The sequence below is a fragment of the Mustela lutreola genome, chromosome 5 (assembly GCF_030435805.1).
Source record: "Mustela lutreola isolate mMusLut2 chromosome 5, mMusLut2.pri, whole genome shotgun sequence".
In the NCBI taxonomy this organism is placed as follows: Eukaryota; Metazoa; Chordata; class Mammalia; order Carnivora; family Mustelidae; genus Mustela; species Mustela lutreola.
Window position 1 is genome coordinate 84,474,427 of NC_081294.1, and position 25,303 is coordinate 84,499,729.

General features: G+C 44.2%; 2 protein-coding genes across 5 annotated transcripts in view; one reads left to right on the forward strand and one right to left on the reverse strand.

Moving 5' to 3' along the window:
• STK32A (serine/threonine kinase 32A) overlaps positions 1–13,177 on the forward strand; it is a 135,412-nt gene extending 122,235 nt beyond the window's left edge. For 2 of the 3 annotated variants that reach the window (XM_059174974.1, XM_059174976.1), the window contains 2 exons: positions 9,426–9,493; positions 9,901–13,177. In XM_059174974.1, the coding sequence (XP_059030957.1) occupies positions 9,426–9,493; positions 9,901–9,991 (159 nt within the window). In that variant the 3' untranslated portion in view covers positions 9,992–13,177. The remainder of the gene's footprint in view (positions 1–9,425; positions 9,494–9,900) is intronic. The other variant, XM_059174975.1, reaches the window with a different exon arrangement.
• A 2,682-nt stretch (positions 13,178–15,859) lies between these two features.
• Positions 15,860–25,303, reverse strand: part of DPYSL3 (dihydropyrimidinase like 3) — a 108,730-nt gene continuing 99,286 nt past the window's right edge. For both annotated transcript variants that reach the window (XM_059174977.1, XM_059174978.1), the window contains exons 11-14: positions 24,635–24,805; positions 23,218–23,397; positions 20,527–20,689; positions 15,860–19,165 (exon numbers count right to left, since the gene is read on the reverse strand). In XM_059174977.1, coding sequence (XP_059030960.1) covers positions 19,077–19,165; positions 20,527–20,689; positions 23,218–23,397; positions 24,635–24,805 — 603 coding nt within the window. In that variant the 3' untranslated portion in view covers positions 15,860–19,076. The remainder of the gene's footprint in view (positions 19,166–20,526; positions 20,690–23,217; positions 23,398–24,634; positions 24,806–25,303) is intronic.

Consider the following 25,303-nt stretch of genomic DNA (forward strand, 5'->3'; position numbering starts at 1 on the left):
TAAATAAATAAATAATAAAAAAAAAAAGTAAATAAATAAATCTTTAAAAAAGAAGTCTCTGTTTAGTAAATCCAATGTTTGGGCATCCTCAGGTGTAATTTCTGTTCCTTTGAATGGACCTTGTGATTTTGTTTTTGAAAACGTGACATTTGAATATTATCATGTAGTAACTCTAGAAATCAGATTCCCTCCTCTTATAGAGTTTGCTCTTTTTTGATTGTTGGAGGCAGTACTCATTCTTTTTAAAGTAACTTTTACAAACTACTTTTGCAAACCCCATATTCCTTGTCTTGTGTCATCCCTGCATTTCCTATTATGTTAGCTTGTGTTTAGCTAATATTTTGACAGAGATTTCCTTGAACACCAGAAGCATTTTTAAGTTGCTTTTTTTCTTGATTTAGTGTTTCCTTGGTTGTTAAAAAAACCTTTTGATTGCTTTCCAGAATTCTGACAAAGTTAGCTCTGACAGTTTCTGCTTGTTTTTTGTTTCTGTTGATGGGAGCTTGGAGCTGCCTACTCTAATATTCTGTTCTAGTTCCTCTTAATCTGGTACCCTAAGTTTAAAAATAAAAATTATTTTGCTTTACAGTAAAGGTTAGTATTTCCAAGAATAATCAGAAAAGATCATGAATCTCAAAATAGCACTCTATCTACTCTTTGACATCAAGGTTTTTAAAATGTGAGGATCAATCTTGGCAGCTCATTACAGTATTACCAAGTTCATTCATTCATTTATTCAATACATGATTATGAAGTGCCTGCTATGTCAGGAAATGTCTCCGACTTGCTAGTCATTGCTGCCCTTAGCAGTACACAGTGCTCTGGGAATTATTCACTCATCCTAAGTGAGGGTCCAAGTTAGGCTTTCCAGAAGAGCGAACATCTAATCTGGTTCCTCTTCTGGCCCAAGCCTCTTGAACACAGCAGGAGTATTTCCTACTGTTGGCAACCATTTGCCATTTTGTTTCTTTTGAAATAATGAAGGCATTTCTAAATTCTCAGGATATTAAGTCCTGAAATGCCCTTCTCCTTTGTTTTCTGTGCAGTTGTCTCTATTCAACCTAGAGGAACCAGATCTGGAACCAGATCTGGCTTGGAAAAGAGGTCAGTGATCCAACCATGATCATTTTAGTGATAATGCATGGTCTCCTACTACTCCCTCAGTCTGATTCCTGGTTAGGAAAAAACAGGCACAACAAACCCATTGGCTTATCTTCTTCTCTAAATTCCATCTGCTTTCTTATTTGGCATTTCATTAAAATAGAAATTTTTATAATGTAGTCTTTTTTTTTTTTTAAAGATTTTATTTATTGATTTGACAGACAAGTAGGCAGAGGCACAGGCAGAGACAGACAGAGGAGGAAGCAGGCTCCCCGCTGAGCAGAGAGCCCGACTCAGGGCTCGATCCCAGGACGCCGGGATCATGACTTGAGCCGAAGGCAGAGGCTCTAACACACTGAGCCACCCAGGTACCCCAAAATGGAAATTTTTAACATGATATTTAGCCAAATTAATTGTATTAATAGAGCCATCATTTTCATTTAAAGATATGCTTAGATATCGCACAAACCTGTTAACCTGTGTTTTATCTGATCTGTTTGTTTTGGTTAAATTGTGTTAAGAGGGGCACCTGACTGGCTCAGTTGGTTAAGCACCAACTCTTGATTTTGGCTCAGGTAATGATCTCAGGGTTGTGAGATTGAGCCCCACATCAGGCTCCATGCTGGGCGTGGAGCCTGCTTGAGATTCACTCTCCCTCTCATTTTTGCCCCTCCCACCCTCTCTCTCTTTTAAAAAAATTGTTTTTTTTTTTAAAGATTTTATTTATTTATTTGACAGAGAGATCACAAGTAGGCAGAGAGGCAGACAGAGAGAGGAGGAAGCATGCTCCTTGCTGAGCAGAGAGCCCAATGTGCGGCTCGATCCCAGGACTCTGGGATCATGACCTGAGCCGAAGGCAGAGGCTTTAACCCACTGAGCCATCCAGGAGCCCCTAAAAATTTTGTTTTAAGAGATGCTAGGGTGAGAGGGAAGAGAGAATTTGCAAGATCTATTTTTCCTATGGACATGTATGTATATCCTAGAAAGCTTTATTAAGGGGAAAAGCCCTATAATACCAATTTTGTGTATGGGAAAATAAAATCTATTGTAATCTTTTACATATATCTTATTTTATATATTTATTTTTATTTATATAATATATACTTGACATACACATCTATAAATATACAGTTGTATCAATGTATATATATATTTATACATATACTTACATAAACATGTATAACTCTAGTAGAGTTGCTTTATTTTTGTTTTTTAACTTTTTCATGTGGGAAAAGAGGTGAGGGAGTCATGTCTCAGATGCCTTTTCAACTTGTAAAGGTAATCAACGTAGATATTTACACCTTAGGGGAAAGGGATAAATATAACTACTATCACCAGGCCCACAGGTTATTAAGGAAGGTTATTAAGGAAGCAATCCACTGGACATCGTTGACACACTAGAGAGTAAAATTTATTTCCACAGGGCTTATTAACAACCTCTGACGTCCACAAGTCTTATAAGAGACCTTCTTAGAAATATCTGCTAGAATCTGTTCTTGTGTGTATGGGGGTGTTTGTGTGTGTGTTATTTTTGTTTTTGTTTGTCTTCATGATGAAGATCTCTTATCTGTAGCTATAAGGGAGAGGGAACATTCTCTTCTTTTCATCTTTACTCATGTAGACGTCTTTCACCCACCATTAGGAGGCTCTGTATGCTTCGAGACTAAGAAATGGAATCATGTTAATGAGTACAGAGCAGAAAGAGGCAGGCTTAAAATGCTCTAAACTTATAAGGATAAGAAAGGGGTAGAAATACCTTGTTAAAAGACAGAATGTGGGGTGTGTAACTATCTGCAATGATGGCTTCTACATGTTGAACAGTCAACGCTAATCCAACCAGCATGATGGCAAAATGATCTTCAATAGACTGTTTAAAATCTGTTAGAGAGTGCCTGTCCCCTCTCTCCAGTAAGAGCTATCATCTCTTGTGAATGCTTCCTACTCTGACTGGATGAGGCAGTGTGTAGTGGTTACTTCCCAAACAGCTATATGATCCTTTTAAATGTAATGACTTAAACATTAACTCAGGAATCCTTTGTAAGCGTTGATTCCTTTATATTAAAAAAAAAAAAAAAGGAACAGTAATAGGACCTATATGATCAATCTGAGGAGGAAGTAAGATGATTTTAGGAAGGCATATTAACAAATAACTGTGTTAAGCTATGAATTTGTAAAAGGCTGACAGCTTATCATATGACCCCTTAGACTTCTCCTCTGGGTCCCTATTGCATTAGTGCTTCTCAACCTGAGCATCACACTTAACCCATATAGGAAAACTTTTTTAGTATACTGGTATCTGGGTGCCACCCAAGGTCAGTAACATTTGAATCTGGGAGTGTGGCCTGGGCATCAGTATCTGAAACGTTCTGCAGGTGATTCTATATATGCAGCTAAGGTTGCAGTCCAGGATACGACTAAATAAAGCAAAGCATTACAGTTTTCCCTTTCCTCCCGTCTTCTCATTTATAAAATGGAATTGATATCAGCACCCATTTCATAGACTTGTTCTGAGTCAATTAGTACATGTAATGTGTTCGGCAAAATGATTAATTATTATGTTTTACTCTTCCATTCTACATCCTAACTCCTATCTTCTTTCTTTCCCATGTCCCTACTTTTGCTCCTATTTATGTCAGATGCCTCTACTTCTTTGCTTCCAGAATATTCTCCCTTCATTCCTCTCTGCTCATCAACAACTTTCAAGTATAGAACCAAAAAGACAGACACACCACCTAGCTGGTCTGCTGTTGAGGCGAATGATCAAAGTTCTCTTCTACTACCTCCTGAGATTTCCACCTGCTGCAAACCCTTGAGATACTTTTGTTGCCATCTCCATGCATACCAGTATAATAGCCATCAGCTCTGCTCATTTCTGAGAAGCAGGTTCAAAGAGTTCTAACCAACCTTTTCCTTCTCAGTCACATAAGACCCATTCATCCTTCCACTCTCTTTGCCTCCCTCTCCTTTCCCTCATCATCTCTTTCTGGCTACTGTTGTTGACTTATCCATGTCACTGAACTTCTTAAACTTTTTCACCTAAAGCAGAGGAAAGAGAACATGTTGAACGTGAATGTTTCAAGGACCGGTGTGGGTGGGTGGGGGGCAACTCATGGGGTCGGTGTGGGTGGGTGAGGGGCAACTCATGGGGTCTGCAGTACCAGCTCATAAACTCCTCTCGGAGTGTCTATTTTATATCTTTAAGGAAAACAGAATTCGGTGGTAGAGAAAAAAATTCACATGGATTTCTACATTTTAGTTGATTTTAATCTTGATTTGTAAGGTTAAAAATATTTTTTAAATGTATCTTTTATGTTATATTTTAAGTAACATTTTATATGTCCATATATGTATATAAATGTTTATATATGTTTACGTAAATGTTTTGTTTATATATATTCTATATAGACATATAAATAAACATAAACATATTACACAAATTTACATATATTTTAATACAATGATATATATTATGCATAAAATATATACATATATAAACATATGAAATATTTTATATGTAAAATATTAGATAATATATATGTTTCTGTATTTATGTTTTTTGTAATACTTTAAGTTTAAAAAAAAAACCACGGCGAACTATTCTCAAAGAAAAAAGAAACCCCAACTTTCAGCTCAATTAATCAAGGTAAAAAAAGAGAGGACCCAATCAGTAAAATATAAATGAAAGAAAAAACATTACAATGCCTCTCTCTAAGAGCATAGAAATGCTAAGGAGCAAAAAAAATCACTATGAACAACTATATACACAACAAAGAGGACAACCTAAAAAAAATGGGCTTTTTTTACTAAGAAAAATTCTTAGTAACATACAACCTATCAATTCTGAATCAGGAAGGAAATTAAAGATCTGAAGAGATCAATTACTAGTAAGGAATTCGAGTCCGTAATCAAAAATCTCCTAGCAAAAAAAAGCCCAGAACAGACAGTTTCACTGGTGAATTTTACCGAACTTTTACACTTGATCTTAGCCAAAAGGCCGAGAAGTGATTTTACCAAACTTTAAAAGATGAATAAACATTAATCCTTCTCACACTTGTCCAAAAAATCAAAGAGGAGGGGAAATCCCCAAACTCCTTTTATGAGGTTAGCATTACCCTTGATTCCAAAGCCAGAAAAAGACATGAAAAGGAAAGGAACCGTCAGGCCAACATCCCTGATGAATACAGATGCAAAAATTCTCAATAAAATACTAGCAAACCAAATTCAGCAGTACATTAAAAGGCACATTTACTCAAGTGGGATATATCCCTGGGATGCATAGATGGTTCAACATATGCAAGTCAATAAGTGTGATACATCACATTGATAGAATTGAGAGAGAAAATCATATCATCTCAAGAGACACAGAAAAGGCATCTGACAAAATTCAACATCTATTCATGATTAAAAACTCCTAACAAATTAAGTAGAAGGAACATACCTTACCAAAGGCCATATATAATGAGCCCACAGCTAACATCATACTCAGTGATGAAATACTGAAAGCTTTTCTTCTAAGATCGGGAACAAGACATGGGTCCCCACTCTCATCACTCCTATTCAACAAAGCACTGAAGTCCTAGCCAGAGCAATCAAGCAACAAAAAGACATAAAAGACATCAAAATTGGAAAGGAAGAAGTAAAATTGCCTATTTGAAGATGATATGACTTTATATATAGAAAATCATAAAAACTTCACCAAGAAACTCTTAGATCTAATCAATGAATTCAGTGAAATTGCAGGGTACCAATTTACCATATAGTAGCATTTCTATATACTGACAACGAATTATCTGGAAAAAAATCAATACCATTTACAAGAGCATCAAAAAACAGTAAAATACTTAGGAATGAATTCAACCAAGGAGGTGAAAAATATCTGTACTGAAAACCAAAAGAAATCTGATTTTTTGGATATAATACCTAAATTATTTCCTAGGATATAATACCTGTATTATAAATGATTTTTTAGATATAATACCTAAAGCACCAGGAATAAAATAAACAAGTAGGACTGCATTAATAAAAAGACAACAAGACATTGATGAAAGAAATTAAAGACAACACATATAAATAAAAAGAAATCCTGTATTCATGAATGGAAAAATTAATATTGTTAAAACGTCTGTGCTACCTGAAGCCATCTATAGATTCATTGCATTCCCTATTAAAATTCTGATGGGATTTTTTACAGAAGTAGAACAAAAAAATCATAGTATCTATATGGCACCACCAAAGACCCCCAAATAGGCAAAGCAACCCTGGGAAAGAAGAACAAAGCAGGAAGTATCATAAGTCCTTGTTTCAAGCTATACTACAAAGTTATATTAATTAAAACAGTATGGTACTTGGAGAGAAACAGACACATGTAATAGAATCAAGGGCCCAGAAATAAACCCATCCAAATACCATCAACTAATATTTGATTGACATGGGAGCCAAGAATACTCAATGGAGAAAAGACAGTCTTTTCAATAAATGGTGCTGGGAAAATTGGACATTCCCCTGTAAAAAAATGAAACCAGATCCTTATATCTTGCAAAAATTAACTCCCTAAAATTAATTCAAAATGGATTAAAGAGTTAAATATAACACCAGAATCCGTAAAACTCCTAGAAGAAAAGGTAGGAACAAAGCCCCTTGACAATGGCCTTGGCAATGATTTTTTGGATATAATACCTAAAGCACCAGGACAAAATAAACAAGTAGGAATTCACCAATAAAAAGACAACTTATTAAATAAGAAAAATATTTGAAAATCATATATTTCATAAGGTGTTATTATCCAAAAACATATAAAACTCATAGAACTCAAAAGCAACAAACAAACCAAAAAAACAAACAAGCAAAAACAGCAAATAATCCAATTGAAAAAAGGAGAAAGGACGTGAATAGACATTTTTCCAAAGAAGATATATGAAGGCCCACAGGTACCCAAAAAGGTGCTCAACATCACTAATCAGGGAAATGCACATTGAAACCACACACAACTGATAGAATAGCCATCATCAAAAAGATAAGAAATACCAAGTTTTGTCCAGGATGTGGAGAAAAGGGAACCCTTAAACGCTGTTGGTGGAACTGTAAATTGGTGCAGCCACTATGGAGAACAGTGTGGAACTTCCCTCAAAAATTAAAACCAGAACTACCCTATGACCCAGAATTTCCACTTCTGGGGTTATATCGGAAGGAAACACGAATACTGTGTTGAAGACATACCTGTACTCCTGTGTTCACTGTGGCATTATTTACAATAGCCGAGGCATGGAGATATGGATGGGTGGATGGATAAAGGTGTGGTATGCTCACGCACACACATACACACACATTAGTATCAATTCATTCTTTAAAGAGAAGGAAGTCTTGCCATTTGCAACAACATGGATGGACCTGGAGGGTGTCACGCTGAGGGAAATAAGTCAGATAGAATGACAAACACTGTGCAGTCTCAGTTGTATGTGGAATCAACCCAACCAACCAACTCATAGGAAAAGAGATCACATTTTGGGAAACAGACACGGGGGACGGGGTTTGGGTAATTGGGTGAAGGCAGTCAGAAGGTACAAACTTTCAGTTACAAGATAAGTAAACTCCAGGCGTGTGACGTACAACATGACAGCTGCACCTCACACTGGGATATGATCTAGAGGAAGGTGTGAAGACAGTAAACTTTAAGAGTCCTCATCAAATGGAGAAACCATTTTTTCTTTTTTCTTTGTTAATCAACAGGCCAGTAAATGGTTAACTGAACTTGTAATTCACAATATATGAAAATCAAGTCATTATGCCATACACCTTAAACTTATACAGGGCTGGGCACCAATTATATCTCAATAAAACCAGGTGAAAAACAACACTTCTTATAAAGATGTTTCTTGGGACACTATGTATAAGCTACATATATTTATTTATATAAAATATAAATTTTTAAATAAAAATCTTGGGGTAAAACTGCTGCCGAGAAGCTCTATCAGATTGTATTCACTCCATAGTTTCATGTCCCCCATGACTGACACTAGAAACCCTCAGGGTTACAAATACCCCATTTTGAGAACAAGAGTAAGTATAGAAGAGTCTCCTTTCTCCCTTTTGTCTTGCTCCCCTCCCCACTCCTCTGAAATGTCTTCTCCTTTTCATTTGCCTCTTCTATCACCTAAACATTCACTCAGGAAAGAAAATTCTCCAGTACTTGAAGACTTACTATTTCTTAATTCTTAGATTTAAAAAAAATGAGTGAATAAATATCTTTTCATCTGGGAATATTTTTTTCTTCAGAAGTCATTTGGAAGTATTTTATTGTAGGCTTGTAAAATATTCGATCTGAGTGGGACACTGTCCTGGGCTTGATGATTATCACCATTTTGAGGGTAAATTTCCTCATTAGGATGGAAAAGTCTTCAAAAGATGTTAAAAGCTGGATAATACTGTCAAAGCAAATGTTTTGCCTGTCTGTGGAAAAGTCACAAATAAAGATTTTGCTCACTGTGCATGAGGTACTGTTAATCAACCCCAGCACAGTTGTTGAAGGGAACATTCCCCTAGAACTATGTTTCCAGATGGTTCATTAAATCTAAGTAGACCCTCCAGGAGATGACTGACGAGTAAGCAACCAGCTCAGTAAACCCTCATCCCCACCCACCTCGAAGCCATTGTTTCTTCATGGGCTGAGAGGCTGAGAGACATCAAGGAGTGGAAAGGGGAGCAAGACAAAAGGGAGAACGGAGACTCTGCTATACTTACTCTTGTTCTCAAAATGGGGTTATACAAGAGGAGCTCTGTTCTCCCTTTCTACTGTTACCATTGTTTTTCCATGCAGCCTTTATCTTTATTTTAAAAGGAATATTTAGATGTAGATTTATTTTTCCACTCATTCTAACTACACTGTGATAAATGGGCAAATGGACACTGACGGGTGGCTGATGACTGTGTAAGGCTCTTCAGAGCTAGAAAATTTCTTAGAGGGGCAGAGAGCCCCCATCTGACTGAGGAGAGAGAAGGAATTCAATCAGGAAGCAATGAATGGGAGTGGATTAGAAGTAACAGATTTCAGATTTCAGATTTCTGTGGCCATAACCCACATCTTCCTTGCTGTGGGGAACAGAGTTGCCATGTTTTATCCTCTGGCTGTTTCTTCCTTATTTGTGCCCCTACTACTCTGATTGGGGTCTTCTGCCACACATTTTCAGATAGTGTTCTTTTGGAAGATACCCTTGTGCTTTTGAGATTTGAGCCAGTGAACACACAGGGGGTTCCTGGCTGTTTGAGGCTCCCCCCGATCCGCTAACTGCATCTCTTTCTCTCTCCCCCACTCCCACCTGCTCCCCCAGAAGACGTGCCTTCTTCAAGAGCATCTGGAGTCTGTCCAGAAGGAGTTCATCATTTTCAACAGAGAAAAGTAAGTAAGCCTTGGTTCAACAGCAGCCCAGAGGATGATGGATGCTTCAGCCAGACTTACCTGCAGAGCCTTAACTGATTTTTAACACTTTCTAATTTTTTCTCACATAAAAAATGATACATATCCATAATAGAAAGATTGGAAAATTTAGAAGTCTTTTTCCCCCTATATGAGATTTCAAAAACTGCAATAGGTAAGTTAGCTTAGCATCAAGTTTCGGTCTCAGGGAAGAGCAGAGGAATGGGACCAAAACACTTAAAATTGGTGACATGTTTAAGATGGTTTCCTTGTGTCATGCTGCATTATAAATTGTGGGGCCTAATTCTGTCATTTCAAAGCTTAAATCACTTCTTTTTCTTTTCAATGATAAGTCCCGGTTGTTTTTCTTTTTTCTTTTCTCTTTTAAGAGTAAAAAGGGACTTTAATAGAAGACCGGCTAATCTAGCCTTGGAACAAACCAAAGACCCTCAAGAGGAGAATGGTCAGAATAAGAAGTGAAGTCCTCCGCATCTTCTGCTTGGGACCTTTCCTGCCACCTCAGGCCAGGAATTGCTGACAGTAGTTCTCACCTCTCCACACCTCACACACCTTAGAAAATGTGTATGAACGCCTTTGGGAGGAGGCAGCATGAGTTCCAGAGACAGAGTTCCAGGTCTCCTGGGACCTCGTTTCACCACGAATTAACTACGTTGCCTTGAGCAAGTCACTTCCTCTATGGTCTTTGCTTTGGGTCATTCACCTAAATGAGAGGGTTATACAAGAGGAGCTCTGTTCTCCCTTTCTACTGTTACCATTCTGTTTTTCCACGCAGCCTTTATCTTTATTCTAAAAGGAATATTTAGATGTAGATTTATTTTTCCACTCATTCTAACTACACTGTGATAAATGGGCAAATGGACACTGACGGGTGGCCGATGACTGTGTAAGGCTCTTCAGAGCTAGAAAATGTCTTAGAGGGGCAGAGAGCCCGCATCTGACTGAGGAGAGAGAAGGAATTCAATCAGGAAGCAATGAATGGGAGCGGATTAGACGTAACAGATTTCTGAGGCCTTCTAGCGGCATTCTGGAATCAGCACACCCTGTCAGCTCCAGTAAGCCAGCAAGAGCCCAGTAAGCATGTCCTTCCCATCTCCCTGGACAGAGATGTGAAGCTGGGGAGCTGAAACTGGTCATGACTGGTAAACACTGGTGATATTTACATCACAGAAATGGGCAAATGCTTCAAATCAAGGCTCCCCACCTTCCCAGCCCCCGTAAGCTGGTTGTAAAGCAGTTATCAGCATATCGCTCACCTCCTAGCCTTGAGAGTGAATTGTCCTCTTATCAGAGACTCTGACTGGAGAGATCAGAGAATCTTACTGTCACACTGAGACCATGTCCACCTTTTAGTAATCAAGCTCTCCCTTACCTATACAGGGGTTACAGTCTGAGTAGAATGGGAGGGGAATTTGGAAGAGAGGAAAATTTACACTTAGAAACCCCTTTAAATTACCCACACCATGGTGGGAATCTTTCTCAGCAAAGCCCAGTACAGTGAGCCACCTTCCAGTAATGAAGCGAATCACCATGTGAGGGTTTATTTTGTCTTTTATTTCTGGTCTCATTTTTGGCCAGTATCAGATGAACCAAAATGTGTTTCAGATTATACATGCCTTTATAGACTGGAATAAGAGAACTAGAAGATGTAGTCAGGCCACCTAAACCTCGTCCTTACAGACAGGGCCTTGCCTATATGGCAGAAAGCAGGCAACAGGGAAGAGCAGACCAAGAAACCAGGCAGAAGTAACAGATCCCACACCTGCCACACCAAGGAGGGAAGCAGCACTCGGGCAATTAAACACGGGTCGGAAGCCAATGCTGGATTTTAACTTGGCCTCCAGGATTTCCTCCTCGCTGAGTTAACAGGCCCAGAATTTCTGGCAGAACTGTGAATAGTGTGTCTCTACTTTAAGAGCAACCACATTTTTGTTAAGAATTAAAACCAGCTCTTTTCTTCTGTTTGACTTTTTTTTTTTCTACATTTCCCACATACTATTTTTCCCGTGCTGTTTTGCTTTTCTCCGAAAGCTACAAATTACGCACTGGCTCCGACTCCATTTCTGATTATGTATGGAAAGAGGAAGGGGAAGGTGACCCGGGTTCTGTTCCAGGCTGGTCACTCCAGGAGTGTCAGGGGCCACTGGCATGGTTTACCATCTTGCATCTTCCATGTGTTTTGCCTCAAGTCCTGATGTGCTGTGGAATTGTCTCTCCAGTCACCTGGTCCCTCCTCTTGCTGTGACCTTGTATGTATCCTTGAGGAAAGACTTCAGGAAACACTTGCCATGGGGCCATGGGATCAGGGGGCTTTGCATGGGGAAGGGAGCCGGCCATCTGTGCCATTTCACATCTATACAATGTTTAACAGTACAGGAACCCCATAACATCTATGTAGTGTGAGCCCCTAGTTTTTATGTCCAGTGAGTTCCTGTTGTGCCCAAGGCACCTCTGTGGACATTCAGGAACTGTGGACACACCAACCAAACAGCACAGCCTCAGAGTGGTAAGATGGATTCTCAGTCCCAATCAGGTTACAGACCCACAATGTGTTTCTAGTTAGAATGAGAAAGAACCATATTGAAAGCGCCCAACAGCTGACTGTAAGCATCTCCCACCACCACCCATTTTCAACATTAGGACAAAAAGGTTTCCAGAAACCAAAAGGAGGCCTAAATCTGTACCATGATTGCTAGATGTTGGTATTAGCTTCTTCGGTTTTATTCCTTAACTTGGGCCCAGAGTTCCTACCCAAACCAGCCAGAACATGTCTCAGCAATGAGATGACAAGCAAGGCTTGGGGCTCAGAATTTTAGAAAATAGGCCGAGTATTGCCACCCTTTGCCTGGTATTCTCCCATCTCCTTCTAACTGCTTCCTCCCTTCTAAGAGCCCCTGAAAAGTCTAGAAAAGTCTAAACAAGTCCAGAAATATCCAGGTTATAACAACTCTTACACTATAGCTGGGTCACCCACCCCCTGGAGTTGTGACCCCCCTCCCAGTGGCTGGGGGGTGAGAGGGCACGCCAGTCCTGCCACCCTGCCCATGCCCTGAACTCCATGGAAGTAAATACTCTGCTAATGGCTGACACATCTCAAGGACAGCCCTGGTTCTGGCTGGGATCATTGCTAGGGCAGCAATAAGTGTCCAGCCACACAAAGCCCTGCTAAGTGAATTATGGTCATTAATTCGTAGTGAAGCTTCTTGTGATAGGAAAGTTTGAACCGGAAACTAGTGGGCTGTAGATCATCATAGCTTCTCTAGATTGGATGGGCAAGTACATAGCTCGGGAGAAAGAATGCTGATAGAGCTGGCAGGAAGCAGTCTTGCTGCTTTCCACGGTACAGTCATGCTAAACCTTTTGTTCGCCAGCCAGACGAAAAGGCAAAGGCATGCAACACATCGTGTTTGTTTCAGTAGCCAGTCGTGCCTGCCTTGTCTACACAACATTGTTTCCCACTGTCCTCCTGCAATTGCTCTTTCTTACAAGCTCAGTGTGTCTGACTGATGTTAAATGCTGAGGTTCGAAAGCCAAACTTCAGTGATCTGCACTGTTGTGAACAGGAAGCCACTGGGTGGGAAACATGTGCTTCTGTCGCTAGAATGTAAATGTGCCTTGGTGTATTAAAACATCTTCTGTATACAGTAAGCCACTGGTGCTTCTCAGCTGTGTCACTTTTTTTCCTGGAGGTAGGTCTGTAGGTGCCCAAAATTATTTGTTCCTACTTCCATTTCCCACTGTGAGCACCGTCCTTGGCCAGGAACATGCTGGTATTAGAGATGATGTCCTAGAATGGTGGAATACAGCATAATTTAACTGATCCACCAATAGAGAAACTAAAAGTCTGACCCCTTGAGCATTCACACATCAGGGAGCACAGCAGGAGTTCCAGATTTTGCCCTCTGCTCTGATCTTGTCCATGACAGCCCATGCCCCTCTTTTACAGCACTGTGCCTCGCTACCCTTCAGTATCTTCATCCTGTCCCATCCCATATACCAGGACAATAGGTAGATGGGGACAGGAGGGTCACAGGCAGCTCTGGATCCTTGTAGCTGGAAACAACTTCCCCTTAGGCCCACAGAAGCTAAGTGGCCAGTAGACCAGCTGGTTCCCTGGGCTTGTCCTGAAATCAGTACCCTCTTTTAAGTCATGTGAGCTCCGAAGTCCTAAATGCTAAGTGACCTGTTGTCCAGGCCATGTCAGGGGTCCTGTTTTGTTCCCAGTAGCCAACTGAGTACATGGCAAGATCCAGAACTCTTGATTCTGAAGAGTGCTGGCCTTAAGTTTGTGATCTCATTTTAGTCAATTGCTTTGGCCCTTCCATCCCCCGTGTCCTACTCATGGTTGGTGTCCCTTTTGTGATGGTTTGATGGTAGCAGAGCTGATTCCAGGAAGTTCTTCGAAACCTGTTTCTTTTTCAAAGAGAGACCTTTATATGCCTGTTCAGTGTTCTCATCCCCCACCTGGTCAGGTATGACTCCGCCCCCAAAAAGTTCTAGCCCACAGATGTGTGAAAGTCACTGTGTCTGTTTCACGACTTTTTTTTTTTTTTTTTTAACATGGTTTCATCTCTTTGTAAATCCTGCAACCTGAGTTCACTTTAGTTAAGCTCTGCCCATGCCCTTGAACCCACTCTAATCCTAAGCAGAGCTCAGCTGCTGCCTTTGTCCCGAGCTGGAACAGATATTTTACCAATCCTGAGTTCAAGCTGCAAACTGAGACTGTGGGTCAAACCTTGAACCTCAAACTGAAATAATTATGTGCTGAGAGTAGCATTTGATGTTTTCTAAGCTTCGAGGTTGAAAGTTATTATCATTCCAGGCTCCTGTACTGACAGCACTGTTCTACAGAAGTAGGGTTCTTGACACATACAAGCAATGAATAAGAAAACAGCATTCTCTGATCCCCATCTCTACCTGCTCCAACCTACACACAGGCTCTTCACTCAGGCCCTGCAGGCTTGAGAAAGGTACCATGGCCATCTGCTGGTTTTGCCACCTGGTATCCAAATCTGGTATCATAAATTGGTTGTTCTGGGGGTGATCCTGAGTCCTCAGGCTACACGTGGCTCTGGGGCTAGGCACATGAGGGCTCAAGAGTCTCAGTGCCCTGGCCAGGGTGCCTAGCCCTGCAGTGAACACAGGTCCCAGGCCAGGCCAACCGGAATGGGTCTCTTTGGTTGTAACTAGTGAGGGAGTCTATCTCCTTCCCCTGAGTTGCTAGGCAGGCAAAATGAAAACCTGTGGACACCGATGGCCAGTTCTGTTCCCATAGCCAAAAGTTTTCCAAAGAAGCACTTACTGAAAGCAAGCGGGGCTAAGAGATTAAGAGAAACCACGTTCTAGACCCAACTATGTTTCAGTCAACCTAATTGTATCCCTGAAGTTCTCATTACACCAGACTTTACCCTTTTCAAAAAATTTCTGTGCATACAGTAGTCTGCCATTTGCAATGAGAAGCATCCCAATGAATACAGAAGTGGATCCCAAAGAGAGTTTGGATAATAGGTTCACTGGAATGTTTAAAGAGGATATAAAAGGGTTCCGCAGCCAAAAAAAAGTTTGAGAACCTTCAACAGGATAAATTCTGAAAGGCTTAGATTTCTCATAGCTTTTAACTTAATAATAGGACTTCACATCTGTCAGAGTAGTTTAGTAAATAATCCTTTCCAACACTCCTATACAACTTGGGATCAATATGTTAAAGAATATACATTGAGGGGTGCCTGGGTGGCTCAGTCAGTTAAGTCTTTGAGTCCTGGGTTCGAGCCCAGAAGTTGGGCACCCTGCTCAGTGGGGAGTCTGCTTCTCCCTTTCCTTAGACACCCCACCCGACACCCCACCCATGGTCTCTCTCTGGCTCTCTCTCAAAAAATAAATAAAATCTTAAAAACAACAACAGAAAGAATATAGTTTGAAAAAAACATATATACACCTTGGAAAATGCTTAGTTTGAATTTTCTCAAAGTCCAGACTTTTAGGGAGAAGCAGAAAATCTTTAAGGGGATGACAAAAAAACAAAGAGATCCAAGAAACCCTTTCAGGATCTGTACCGGACTCAGACAGACTTTATCTCAAATGGTGATTCATTTTACATGAGACAATCCCCAGAAAAACTTCAGTTACTCTAAGTTTCAGTAACAGTCACCAAACTTGGTGTCCAAAACAAAACTCAACCTCAACTGGTAAGATAGAAACCCCCCAAATTTCCTTAGGAAACCTCTTGTTGTCATCGAATCTGCCCCTCTCATCAACCATGTCAGTTTTATTGTCCAGTTTTGATACTGTAGGTGAAACGGCACGTCGCGTACAGAAGAATGACCACATCCGTAATTTCATAGTTATTTTAATAACCAGGTGTACATTAACAGTCACTTGATGAACTTCTCTTTAATCTCAGCTAAACTCAAAACACAGTTTTCTTCACGGTTCAAACCAAACAGCTCTTCACGTTCCAGAGCTGCCTCACAGCTACCACAGATCACAGGGAGATTTACGGTCTGTTCATATTCACCGGACACAGAACTGAACACCCACACACCGTTTTCCAAAGAGGGAACTTGTACAATGAATGCTGGCTGCCCGGGACAGCTCAGGGGTATATCTGGGACTCAAGCTGGAGTTTTCCAAGGGGGGAAAGCCTGGGAAGCTTGTGGCTAGAACCAAAGCTAGGGGTTCATCTGCCCTGTTGGGAAGGGCCTCCCATGGTGAGTGTAAGTCCAGGCTTGGGATTAAGGCCTTTGCCGCAGAGTGTGACTCTGGGTGTAGGCATGAGGAAAAAGGCCAAAGGGTGACTGGTCTTTGAAGAAAATCTATTTTCAGGATGACTACAACACTGCCATTTTTAGAAAACAGAAATAGAAGAAACACCTCTACGGGGTTGGCTGATCTAACAATTCCACAAATACCTTCTCAAATGCCCAAGGTTATGGCCATCCCAGAGAGAACCCCAGTGGACTGCCATCTGGGTAAGGAATAACATGAGAGGGTTGGGGGGGCAGTAAGCCAAGGGCATCCTTAGAGAGGGGCCAGGCCAACAGACGAGATGGCAAAAGAAAGCTTGGGCAGGAGAAGGTCCAGCAAGCCCTCCCACACATGGATGATATGTCACAAATTTTGCGAAAGCTGTAACTTGCATCATGTTTTTTTCCTAAACCCTTCTATAGGGAGGGCTCTTTGATGCATCTTATGGAATAGGACACATTTGAATATAAATTTTAACTTAAGTAACAAGGTACAAGAAATCAAAGTCAAGAAAAGAGAGGGAGTTTTCGTGCAATTCTTAGGAATCTCTATGCTTGGGAAGTTACTTGTAGTAAGTGAAGAAAGGGAGGCTTTCCCAGATCATGTTGCCCATCAGGAAGGCATTAGCGGTGGTTTCTACAGCATGAAAAGCTTGTGTCGGATATGAAGTTCTGGTTGAAGGCTTCATTCAGCAGTCCCAGTGTGGTGCAGATGACCAATGTGGCCATGAAAGACTTACTGTAATGGCACAGAGAGGTCATGGAGGGAGGAGCTGGACTCTGGCTAGGAAGCAGGAGTAGACAGTCCCCAAGAGGACGCGCCCACTAGTTTTTTGTCTTTTCCTCCACCTGGTGGTTGTGGCTGGTACTGCAACACATCCCTGCAGAATGGCCCAGCCACTGAGGTATATAACGTACATGCTTCAGATCTGACAATCTCCCTCTGCCTGCAAAACTGTCACTCTGAGTTCTACGACAGGCCCCCATATCTTCGGAGTTATCAATCAAGAGCTACATGCTCCCCTTAAGTTTGCTTTAAAATAAAGGCACCATGAAAAAGCCTTAAAAATAGCAAGATTCCTTATTACAAGAAATGGTTGTTTTCATAGTAATTAGATGGCTAGGAGAAATCCTCTTCCTTGGCTATTTCCAAATTCCTTTTTAGCCACGCACGTTCCCTTTTCTCTAGTCTTCAGCTTATGAAAACTGCTGTCAGAGAGAATGGCTTCTACTGAGCACCTGAAAGGTGTCTGAGGCCTGCTCTTTTTCTTCCAAGTACCTAGTACACACAGTCAGGGGTCCTACCAGCCAGATCCCCCAAGCACAGATATCTGATCCCAGGGTGAATGTACTTTTTCAGCTCTGGGCCTTAGTTCTACAAATCCTCATCTGGCTCAGAGAACTTTCCCCAACATTGAATTTTCAGAAGTGGCAGGATGAGAAAACAGACATTGAGCTCCACTTCCATTCTGGGCCACATCACACAACACCGCATGTCACTGCCACTCACCTTGGGAGGCTTTATAGGGGAAAAAAAAAAGCTCCCACAGAGAATGTGCTAAAGGAAAGGGAGACAGATGGTTCAGGGCTGAAAAGCAGACCCACGGCCCCAGAATGTTCCCCCCAGCTCTACAGACTAGCTTTCCCAAATGCTTGCTTGGCTCCCGTCTCAACTGAGATCATCTGTTGGGAGCAAAACTTCGAGAACACCGAAGCACTTAAGTTTTCAAACAAAAAATCCTATTCAATCACCAATGTGCCTGAATCTTGAGACGGAATAAATAGATCACTGATCAGCAGCAAGAGAAGCCCTTCCTGGGGCCCTGCCTCAGCTTGTCCTAACTTGGGACGCCGGACACATGCTGCTCTTCCCGGATTGGTTCGCAAAGCCGCAAGAATGCAAGAATTTGAGGTGATCTCCAACACTTGGTTAGAGGAAGGGGTGTGGCCGTGGCTGTCCTCCCCACCGAGGGCCTGTGTGTACTCCCAGCCGCTGCCTTTGAAAGAGCACCAAAGAGGCAGGCAGGAAAGAGGAGAAGGGTGGTTTCCGCTCTCCTCGCTTCCTTCCCAGCCCAGGAAAGAGAATTTGAAAGCAACACTGAGAAAGAGGCCCCACCAAACTCTGGCATGATCAAGCAGGTGAAAGTAATGGTTGGGTTTTGGTGTTTTAAGAAAATGTTCAAAGGAATAAAATCTAGGAGGGATGTGACAAAGTCTGGAACCTGAAGACTGCCTGCCTTCTCCACAGACCCCGGGGACTGTGAGGAAGAATGGCTGCCCCAAGTAGCCATCTTCCATGGAAATAAACGTGCTTCATTGACACAATACACAAGCCCCCTTATGCTCACCCACCCACCTGCCTCCCCCATCCATCCCACCCCAGCCCCTCTGAGGCTTCCGCCTCACTCTGGGCTCCCACCACCTCCTCACCCCAAATGACCATGTCCCTTTGTTGATTTTCCTGACATCCCAGCTTTGTCGGTCCCCTTGTCGTAAAATGCAGCACTACACACGCTCTCAACACTATATAGCAGACTTTTACCTTAGTAGCCTGTCTGATTGCATGCATGTAAATGCGGGGAGGCAGGGTCAAACCAATCAAAGCTATGCATGAACAGAAAACAAAGCAATATTTGTAAAGCTAGGCAAGCGAGTGTAGCATTGGAGAAACATAAGGCTTGAGGCTTATTGATTCTTTAGATCGCAACCGTTTGGATTCGCTTTCCTTCTTAAATATTGGTGTACCATTTTGGCTTCAAAAAAATCTCTTCTTGCTTCTGCCCCTCTCTTTGGGGAGGGGTCGCTTAACTCAGGGACGTGATGTTAGAACGGCCTCCGGGGGGTGCCACGATGCGCTTGCTGGCCGAGCGGACCCCCTCATCCACTTGGGTGCCTGCAGTCGGCAATGCATTCCCAGAAAGAGAAAAGGGAGAACGGGATGAGGACAAGAAAGAAACCGGACTCATTTTCAGAGCATCAGATGGCAAGCGCCTTCCTGGCCTCATCTCCCAAGAAACTTCCATTCTAGTCTGTCAAGCATTCCAGGCGTTTTGTATCCACCCTCCTGGGGAACATCCATTTGCATCAAGAAGAGCCAGGCTCTCACCTAGATACCTTCAGACCCTCAGCATCATTAAGAACAATAATAAAAAAACAAGGCCAATGATCTAAGCAACAGCTGCTCACATTCCCCGCGACAAGCAATGTTTCAAGTGCGCCTCGGACACCTCACTTGATCCTCACCACTTTGCTATGAGGGAGCTACTAGGATTGTTCCCATTGAAAGAGGCAGCAACTGAGGCTGTGAGAGCTTGGGGAACCTGTCCCTGGTCTCACAATCTGGTGCAGTGCTGCTCGGGCCCCTACAGCCTCAGCACGAAAGAATTTACATGCGTCACGTCCATTCACAGAGGAGCAGCCAACACGTTAGGGAGCAATTCAAATGCCCCCCCCCAAAAAAAACCTGACAAAAGTCACTTGCGACAATCATAACGTGAGCCATGGCAACGCTGCCTCAAAACTTGCAGCCTTTTCCTTCTGCCTTCCTCCCCCTCCCTGTCCGTCCCCTCGACTCTCTCTGGCTTCCGCCATCCCTTGCTCCTCTTCTCTTCCTTCCCCAGATCCGCTCCTCTTTACCTCTCCCTGTACCTTCGGGTGGTCTTGCTTCCCTCACACTGAAATTATTCATCGTGGAGACACATATCGACATTCACTGCTCCCCCTTTGAAAACGAATGGTTATGGAGCAACTGGGTAATTATTTTCTATTAATAACAGTTCTTAAAGCGGAGAGGAGAGGAAAGGTCCGGCCAGCCGGGGCTAAATATTTACTCGAAGGCAGCGCAGGTTAGCACCGTCACCCTCAGGAGGAGAGGGTGGGGAGGGTAAAAACGCCGGGTTCGAAGAAGCCCCCGCAATCCAAGCTCTCTTTTTATTCTGGGCACACAGGGGCGGGACAACACCACGCACAGCTCCCACGGTCTCACGTGGCAAGTCACCATTAATTCCTCATGGGAAGCATCTCGCCCCCACCCCAGCAGGCTGTGATCTCTTAAGCAGGACTGGTCATCCTTCTAACCTGATCTTTAACCTCAACCAGCCTTACCCTGCCTTCTCACCGGGACGCCTTTTTGACTGGGCAAAGCCTCCTGCTGGCCCCAGCCACTGTCTCCCAGACCGTGGTCCGGGCTCAGGCTCCCTCCCACAACACCCGCCAGCTTGGAGCACCCGCTTCTCCTCCCTTGGCCCCACTCACCGGACAGGCTGAATCCCGACTGATGGAGGTTCCTCACCGGTGGGTTGGGCCGCGTGGGGGAGCCCCGGGTGGAGCCCGCGGGGGTGCCTCCTTTGGGTGTGGTGGTCAGGTCAAACACCGGGCCATCGTACAGGCCCCTGGGGACGGCGTGCAGGTCTGCCATCTGCAGCAGAGAAAGCCCATCACCCTTGATTCTGTCAACAGTTACCGTCTGTGCTCGGTAGCAGAGGGAAGTCAGGGGATTCAGGGTGTGGTGGGAGCCAGAAAATAATAGAAACAATAGGGTCATTTTTAAGGAAAGGAGAAGACACAGACAATAAAGGGGGTGCGGGGGATAGTGACAGCGGAAGAGGTTGCGGAAGTTCTCTCAGTAGCTGAGCTTCTCTCTGAAGGAATAAAGGAGACCGTGGTGGGGCGGGGCGGAGGGAAGGGGGGACGCGACGAGTAGGCAGACGACGCTGGTGGAAGGCAGCGTTTCTCCACAGACGCCGCTACAGGTGGAAGGACCGCCCACAGACCCGGAAGCGGAGGGAGCCGGAAGGGCAGCGGATTGGGCCAAGGGCCTGAGAGCTGGTGGTGTGAGATTTGGCGGGAGCTCCACCCACACGCGCCTCACCTCAGGGCAGAGCTGACAAACTGCAAGGTTCTGCAGTCTGACCGCTGGCCTCTCGCTGTGGCTGTGAACCTGTCCTGGGACCGGGGGACCAGCCAGCATCCACGCCCCCTGGGTATGCTCGGGGCTAGGCCTGGTGTGGGGAGGGTCACCCGAAACACCGTGCCTGCCCCAGAGCGGCCCACGGTCTGTCAGACACGCGCTGGTGGGCAGTCCTCGGCCTGGGTCAGACCCCTGGCAGCCGGAGGAGGCCGTCAGGACAGGGCAGCTCACGGTAAGACGCCGGGCACGTCTGCCACAGAGCCTGCCCTCCCCTCCGGGAGCAACTGGGGTGCAGGCACACGGGCGACCCTCATCACGTTTGCAGATGCTCATGACTCAGGTGGGACCCTGTCTCTGGCCGCGTTCCCCAAACAGCTTGGCCAGTAACTCTAGATCATCATTTCCCTGGGTGCAGGGAATGGAAATAAAGGCCTGGCGTATATGGGAGGCTTCGGTTCCATTCTCTTCTCTAGAAGGCTACAAGCGGAGTGTGGAATGAAACTCTGTACCACCGAACTTTAAAGGAGCACTCATAAAGAGGGTAGGACCGGTACAGGGATACAAAACATCCTAAGGGGCACCTGGGAGGCTCAGTCAGTTAAGCATGTGCCTTGGACTCAGATCATGAGCTCAAGGTCCTGGGATGGGAGCACCGAGTCAGGCTCCCTGCTCAGCGGGAGGTCTGCTTCTCCCTTTTCCTCTGCACAGGCACGCTCTCCCTCAAATAAAATCTTTAAAATAAATAAAATAAAAATAAATAAAACACTGTCATAAAATAAGCAAGCGCAGGCTACAGGGATATTCAGACTAAAGGACAAATGCCCTTGGAAACAGACACGCCCTACAAGACGGTGCACCTCCTTCAGTGAGGGCTGGGGGAGCAGAACAGAGCTGGCCTGGTGACTTCAGGGAGGGAGTCTGGCAGCCAGCCGGAAGACACGGGTTACCATACGTGGAGCTGGCAACCTCCTCCTCCCTGTGACCACACTCAAAGGCGGGATGGCCAGTCACTGGGATCACTGGGGGTCTGGGAGTGGCTTGGGTGTGTGGGTATGAAGTTTCTGTGAGTGTCCCCAGCCTCCCAGCTCGCCATCACTATGACTAAAGACTCATTCTCCCAGCTGCTGGGTGCTGGCCCATCCCACGTGGATCAAGGAGCGTATGCCTTCCAACAGATAAGGTTGGGACCAGGGATCAAACTCCACCCCCATCCCGGGATTGTTCTAACCCTACTCTGTAGATCCCTAGTCTTTTTTTTTTTTCTAAAGATTTTATTTATTTATTTGACAGACAGAGATCACAAGTAGGCAGAGAGGCAGGCAGAGAGAGAGAGGAGGAAGCAGGCTCCCTGCTGAGCAGAGAACCCGACGCGGGGCTTGATCCCAAGACCCTGAGATCACGACCCGAGCCGAAGGCAGGGGCTTAACCCACTGAGCCACCCAGGCGCCCCTGTAGATCCCTAGTCTTACTGGAAGAGACCTTGTAGTTGGTGTGGCGGTAGCAGGGGGCTCTGAAAAAACAGACTTCTGGACCTCACCCCTATTATCAAGTAGAGCCCTCTGTAACATGGAGATAGATACATAAACACACAGATAAGCATCTGCCTATCTATCTATCTATCTGCCTATCAACAAAATTAGGGACATAAACAAGATTTTATGTGAACCACAGAACTAGCTAAAAGGATCATAAACATTTGCCCTGTGGAGCAACACTGGATGGAAGAAATGAGACTGGGGGGTGGGGGGTAGGTGTAGGCTGCTAATTCTCCCTGTAAGCCTTCAAGAGTTATTTTTTTTTTAAATATATGAACATTATTTTGAATTATTAAATTTTGAAAAATGTTTCTTGGGCCAAAAAGTTTTGGAGACCCCCTTTTTCTAGACCATGAAATCTGTGTGTATCTTGGGAAGAGATCACCGCTGTGAATTTCTCTAGGTGGGTGCAGGACATGCAGACCCCTCCAGGTCTCATGCTGGAATGGGGCACAGGCCCCTTCCCCTGCACTCCCACCCCAGGCTCAGACAGCTTCTCACCTTCCTCCGGGCTTTAATGCGCTTGTAGACGTAGTCAGAGAATGGGCTGCAGGGGATGAAGCGGCCAGCCCCCTGGGTCACGTGCAGGTTGCCATCTTCCAGCATGATCTTGCCCTGGCAAATGACCACCAGAGGGGCCCCGCGCAGCTCCAGCCCTTCAAAGATGTTATACTCTGCAGCCTAGAGATGGGGCGAGGGGCAAAGCCGTTAGTGCGGTCACAGAATGGTGAGGGGAGGAACACAGTTTTCCTGGGCTGGAGACCCAGCCTTCAGCCTCAGTATAACGGACGCCCCAGGGAGGCCAGAAAAGGTTTCCAATGCTCCATGTAAGCTCTGGTGGGGAGAAGCCCCAGGAGAGAGATGGCTGCTAAGTAGAGACGGGACTTCCCAGCAAAGAGAAACATCAATCTTTAGAAAGGCCCTGGTGTGGATGTACATTTTGTCACTGGCGGTGTTCAAAGAGAAGCTCGGGAATTATCAGGGATACTGCATTTGACACTCCCGGACAGGCTGGGTAAATGGCTGAGGTCCATGACCCTTAGGTCTCCACTAGCCCAAAAGGAAATGATGTAATGTGACATAATGTTTAAACAGAAGCCATACCCACCAAAAATGGGATTTCCCTCTCCTGCCTCCATGTATTCACCAAGTGCAAGGCATTATTGCAAAGCATCAAGGACATCGGTTTGGAGTCTATATTCCAGAGCTATGTGGGTCTGAATCCTAACTTCACCATTTACTCACTGTGTGAATGACTGACTCTGCACCCCTATTTCCTCCTCAATACAATGCAGGTGGTAACAGTGCCTACCTCTTGGGGACGAATACGGAGATTCAGTGAATGAAAAGCTCACTGCCTGAAACATAAATGCTTTAAAAATATGAACTATTTTTACCAACATGGATGCAGCCCTTTCCCTTAGGGACTGGGGTTTAATTATCCTCCACACGAAACTCCTCATGAGGAAGTTGTCTGGGCTGCTGACCAATTTTTTTCACGTTCTCCCTTCTTCTCGGTGCAGGGGGGGGATCCCTACCTTCCCTGGCCTCCTGGGTAAAGTCAAGCACAGAGGTGGCTTGGAACAGTGTACTGTGAGAGGAAGTGCCCTATACCACTTCTCTTAGGAAAGCTGTCTGAGCCAGGACTCCAGGGACCAGGATCTGGCCCCCGCCTCAGCGATCATGGTGGGAGGGACTGGTGTAGACATGGTGCCTCCATGCACAGGGACTATGCTGGAAGCAGCCCCCTGCGGACCCATCCGTGACCTGCTGAGATATAATGTCACTGAGAATTGGGTACGGTTTGTGACCCATCCTGGCTTGCTGGCCTGAAACGAGGGGCAGGCACACATCTCTCCTGACCAGGTCCCACACGCGCCCTCTCCATGCTACTCTTCTCCTGCCATGCCAGCCTTACCGATTGGTGGCTCTTGGCAGAGACGATCTTCACTGCGTCTGGATCCCAGATCACCAGGTCGCTGTCAGAACCCACAGATATTCTCCCCTTGCGGGGATACAGGTTGAAGATCTTGGCAGCATTGGTGCTTGTCACGGCCACGAACTGGTTTTCATCCATTTTTCCAGTGGCCTAGGGGAATACCAAAAAAAATCAGCACCAGGCTCCTACATTCGGAGCACGGTGACCACAGGGGCCAGAAACTCGCACACCGGTCTAAGGAGATGAGCACAGACCCCACCCACAAGCTGCCCAGTGGCTGCAGCTCACCTGTGACTTCCAAAGGCAGTTAGAGCTCCTGGCATGCATGTTTTTTTTCTGGATATGTGCACACACTTACTTCTTTGCCCTTCTAATTCCAAAAAGAAGTACGGAGTTCCCAGTAAAATTAAATGTGGTTACAAGCCCATTTTTTAGACATTTGTTTGTATTTGTGTGGTCACAGGATAAAATACGGAAGAGCCTCCCATAAATGATAATAATGGTTATTTAATCCTGGGTTGTCAAATTATGATGGATTTTTGTTTTCTTTCGTGTGTGTGCTTTTCTCTCCTTTCCAAGTGCTCTTTTAATGAGAATGATTCATGTGGGTAATTAGAAAATGTATATATCTTATTTTCAACAGTTAGA